General features: G+C 41.2%; 1 protein-coding gene across 1 annotated transcript; it reads right to left on the minus strand.

Moving 5' to 3' along the window:
- Nucleotides 1-538: 538 nt before the first annotated feature.
- LOC147465538 (uncharacterized) lies at nt 539-2,523 on the minus strand. Its single transcript, XM_086511824.1, has 8 exons — nt 1,981-2,523; nt 1,775-1,887; nt 1,553-1,681; nt 1,305-1,475; nt 1,086-1,223; nt 915-1,008; nt 723-827; nt 539-637 (listed from the first exon to the last, which is right to left on the minus strand). Exons 1-8 carry the CDS (start codon nt 2,521-2,523, stop codon nt 539-541), a joined length of 1,392 nt encoding a protein of 463 aa, XP_086367950.1.
- Between the last annotated feature and the right edge of the window lie 2,751 nt (nt 2,524-5,274).

The raw sequence follows: 5,274 nt of genomic DNA on the forward strand, positions 1-5,274 counted from the left end.
TTTGTGTGTATCCAGATTACATGTGCTGTGCATATGCTCCTCCATTCACCCCCCATTCTGGTGTACCTGATGGTGTACAGCTTTGCATAAAAATATCAGGAGACTGGATTCTATAAAAAAGTGTCCCATAAGCCTGAGTAGATTAATCAAGTCCAGACATGACAATATCCCATGTAAGTAAGATTCTCAGCATTGCAGCCTGCCGCAAATTACAACACACAAAAAAAAGACAAATTCGCTACACACACACAGGTTTTTATCTCCTTATTCTCTAGCACCATACATGTGCTTCCCTGATGCATAATGCCCGTACAAAGTGGAACAAAATGAAGATATAGACAAGATTTGTTAACATAATCATCGATACAAAGTAGGCCATGATGACTTCCAAAGTTTGCCATCGATAGAAAGTGGACCAAAATGTAAATATAGACAATATCTGTTAACATAATCATCGATACACGGTAGGCCATGACGACTTCCAAAGTTTGCCATTAATACAAAAAAAGGTGAACACAACATCGACCTAAACCATGGCCTATCCAAGTGTGACCTCACCCAAAGCCTTGTTCAACCAAGCATTGAGTTTCTGTCTCGTGAACACGACCTCTTCATGCGCAAACCAATTCTTTTTTAACTGAAAAGAACACAAAGCATTAGAAAGCAAAAAAGTAGTGAGAGTTCACACTATAATGAGTGCTTCAATTAAGACAAGCGATTACCAAATTTCCTTGAGGCTTTTGATCTTTAAGAGTGGTCTTTATCAATAACCTCATTGCTGTCATCACATAATAACCACAGTCGGTAGAATTTGGCTGCTGAGGACACTAAAGCCAACAAACATGTGTATAAGTCAACAACAAAAAATTCACTACACAATGCAATAGTACACAACCCTAAATTGTGTCCTAAACCTGTGCAGTGAGGAGTTCGCAAGCTTCCCGCAGATCTTCAAGTTCTTCTCTAACTTGAAGGTTTGAACAATGCTTACTAAAATGCTTTAGTACCCTTCAAACACAAGCAATCGATTAATTAAATTATGCAAACAATGTGACCATTATGTTTAAAGAAAAAACAATGCATACCTAGACACGTGTGGTAAGAGTCTCTCCATGCAGACAATCGAAAGAGAGTCAAAGAGAAGTATAGCTGAACGTCGTTGAGAAAGAGTGGGTATGTGTATGAGATGGGCATTGTAAAATGCCACAAGAACCCAATGTGATCTATGTAAAGAACACACATTCAGACTTGAAGCTTTGACAGTTTTGATACTACTAAAATACATAAAAGTAAAACATCCATACCCATCCAAAACGGGGAAGAAGGTAAACATGTGAGCTCCTAAATCAGGTGTCCCAAAGAAATTGCTAAACGTATGATCTCCTATAGCACGCTCAGAGACAAATGGGAACCATAAGCTGTCTACCCACCACACACCTGAGAGAACATCAGGCGGCAATATGCTTTCCATCCACCTATGAAGGATGAGATACACCAGTGAACAAAGCAAAAAATCTATAATGTTACTTAGGCATAAAGTTTATTTCCTTACAATGCAAAAAGGTTGATCGTTTTTGTTGAAGCTTCAAGATCTAGAACATCATCAATGACATGGGCATCTAGCCCCGACTCAAGCCCAGATCGAGGAGACCACAAAACAAAAGTGACTCCCTTACGGCACCTATGAAAAAATGCACACACTTACACTGTTTGTTTTTCTAATTACGCTTGCAAGATTTACATGCAAAAGAGTAAATCTACGTTAGTAACACACCTATCCAAGAACTGATCCATATTGCAGTGATCAATCTCACACACAAGGCGATCATGGCTCACCAAGAAAGAAATGGTCTCATGCGCAAAGCTAGCGGTCGATGATGAAACCGGCTACAATAACATTCAAATTATAGCTTGAAATAAATGTAAAAACTTGTCACTATAAAGAGAACGTGAGTGTGTAGTCAAGGAAAGTAAACTTACGATGGCAGACTCATCATCTGAAACTTTAATACCCTCTTTGTTGTCGCTCTCGTTTTCTTCTCGAGGAATGTCAGCGTCATGTGGAACTCCATAAGCGCGGGGTTTGTATCTGCGCTTAATTTTTGCCTCTAACTTTGTTATCCTACTTGGCATGTCTACTTCCCATGCAGACTTTTGGGCTTCAATCCATGCCTCTTCCCACTCTATTTGCGATTTTCCCTCTTTGTCAAAGACTCTTTCCCACTCTTTTGTTGCCCGCACTTGTAAGTCTTTGTGAAATTTTCTTCGTGCCGCCCTAACTTTATATGCAATATCTCCAAACCTTGTAACGCATTGGCTTTTAGATCTAGGAGACACTGGTCGTGGTGACCGTTCACTGGTTTTAGGACGTCCTGTTTGGTGCTCTGGAACGTGAATATTTGTGATTTTGTGCACATTCTTTAGATGCCTAATAAGAAGGCATCGCCTTTCGTAAGAAACCTTTTGGTCAATACATGTTTGCGATGCATGACACTCACGAATAACCTTCCCATTTGTTCCCATAACCTCAATGAATGGAGACAATTCCTAACAATGAGACGGAAAACAACATTCAATTTTTCCCTGCCTGATTACATGCTTCAAAAGCACCAAAAATCTCCAAAGATACGCAATTTACGTCGACATTGTGTGGCATTCTGAGAAAAGTAAGCTCGTAGACATACCTCATGATTCGCCATCAGCTTATTGTAGAAGTACTACACCCTATACTCCCCTTGAGTTGAAGCCGCAAATATTTGTAATCCCGGTGAAAGTAATCTCTACACACCTTTGAAATTACTCAGAATCGACCCTGGGCTTTGATGTAATCTCTGCACACCTATGACAGATTTCAGATGCTCAGCAAGAAAGAAGCATAAAGACGTGACCGGTGAAGAGGGACGAGCATAGACCCATAAAGATTGTTGTGCTAAGGCCAACATATGCTTTAAGAATACCAGACACAGGGCCTCTATTCCTTCAAAAATTCCTCACAACATGCACATCATTGGCAAACATATACGATAAATGCAAAACAAGGATCAGAACTCAACATTGACAGCTTAATATCTTTCTTCAATGATCGTGTGAACGATTCCAAAATTGGGTGATATGCAAGCCATGCCAGACAATCTTTTATATATACACCTCTAATTTCTGTAGAAGCATGATTCAACCCTCAACCACATTCTAACACTGTTGACCCTCATTTCATTTGCTGCTTAGAGGTATTTCTGGTTTTAATTCACTGTATTAACAATAGCTTAAAGTACTCTTTCACAATGCATGAAATGAGAGCACTCACAATGACCAACTTTCGTGCAGGTTCGGCAGAAGCAGTCAAGCAGGAATCTCGGCATACGACAGCACCTTGCCTCACATGGACAGCATATCTCTGAATGAGGACAGCATACGAGTTTCACTCAGTCGTGCAGGTTCGTCATATGCAGTCAAGCAGGTTACGCAGCATTTGACAGTCCTTCGTGCAGGTTTCACAGTAGCACCTCACGGATTTTTTTCGGCCACCCTCAGGTCGCACTATGCATGCCTGACTGTGTGTAAAACTGGCTCTGCAGTTTGAGCAGGCAGTGTTGCGCAGGCTGCATGCCCGACTGTGTGTAATGCAGGCTGTGTAATGCAGTATCGCGCAGTGTCGAGCAGGGCAGTGTCGCGCAGGTTTGGCGCAGTGTCGCGCAGGTTATGCAACCCGACTGTGTGTAATGCAAGCTCTGCAGTTCGCGCAGGTTCCCCGCAGGTCGCGCAGATGTCGTCGATAGAGCTTTTCAGCGCAGGAGGATTTGGGCGCATTCAGCTAGGCAGATTACTTTTTGCATGTCGCTTTCCTTTGCGCCCCCAAAATTCGAAAGGTCTCCTAAATCAAATTGAATGATCGATTTAACTCCCACCCTTGATCCCTTGAGTTCGACCCCGTGTTACATATAGACGAGGGTGGTCTACCTTTGTTGGTTCTTTTGCGTACAGGTTTTCATTGCAGACTCTTTCTGCAATATCTGTCACATGCATATTTGATGTAAGTTCTTGAGGGTCTGTTAAATCAAGCAAACCGCCGTAGCGGTTACAGAAAAGAATTTCTGTGGTTGATGTAAGATCTTATGCGGTTTATGTATTGTGATGGAAATATGCAAAGCCTATTGTTGAGGGTCGTGGTAAGGTTTTATTGAGCTCGGGGATTCTCAAATGTGGAGATCCTTTCGGTTATACAGGTTTTGGAGCGATCTCCAGACATCCCCATAGTTTCGACATCGACATAGGATGTATGTTTATGCGGTTAGTGCAGTATTGGTGTACATTTGCTGACCCACCATTGTTGGCATTGCTGTTATCTTTATGCATATGCATTTGACAGTGTTCAATTGGTCAGAGACACTCTTCTAGAGTTGGAGACACTGGTAGTGACAGTTCTTTGAGATTATATCTTGCCGATTTAGCCACTTTGATTAGCGTTTTAGTCATTATACACATTTGTTTTGGATTCAGAAGTCAATTTTGGAGGGGAGACTCTGAATTTTTCAGGTTTTCTATCATCTTCTTTAGTGGAGTGGATCTATCACTTCTGTTCCTTGTCGAGTGATGGCTTCATCATCGGAGAACTCTTTGTTCAACATTGAGAAGTTAGATGGCACTAACTTCCCATTTTGGAAGGAACAAATTTATAATGTCTTAGTACAAAAGAAGCAGATCCGAACGATAAAGATGAAATGGATAAAGCCTGAGGATATGGATGAGTATGATTGGCAAGAGTTGGATGAGCTTGCCAGGTCCACCATCATGATGACTTTGTCAAAGAATGTGTACTTCAATGTGAACATGGAAAAGACTAGTTATGAGCTATGGAAGAAGTTATATGACCTGTATGAGAAGCAAAGTGCAGCACCAAAGGTTTATTGGCTAAAAAAGTTAGTTGGTTATAAGATGGATGAGGGCACGCCCATGTGCAACCATCTCAATGAGTTCAACATAATTTTTAGTCAGCTTTCTGCGTAGGGAGTCAATTTTGACAATTCGGTCAAAGCAATGTTCTTGCTAGTTACATTTCCAGGAAGTTGGGATACTTTTTGCACAGCCATAAGTAACTCAACACCTCCCGATGGTTTAACATGTACTGATGTTGAGGGCAGTTTGCTTATTGAAGAGGTTAGTAGGAAGAATCTTGATACTTCTCGTGGTACTAGCAATGCTCTCGTTGTTCGTGGTTGATCACAAGAAAAGGGCAAGCAGAATCAAAGAGGAAAATCTTGTAGCAAATCACATGAC

Source organism: Adiantum capillus-veneris, chromosome 1 (genome assembly GCF_014529385.1).
Source record: "Adiantum capillus-veneris isolate H3 chromosome 1, ASM1452938v2, whole genome shotgun sequence".
In the NCBI taxonomy this organism is placed as follows: domain Eukaryota; kingdom Viridiplantae; phylum Streptophyta; class Polypodiopsida; order Polypodiales; family Pteridaceae; genus Adiantum; species Adiantum capillus-veneris.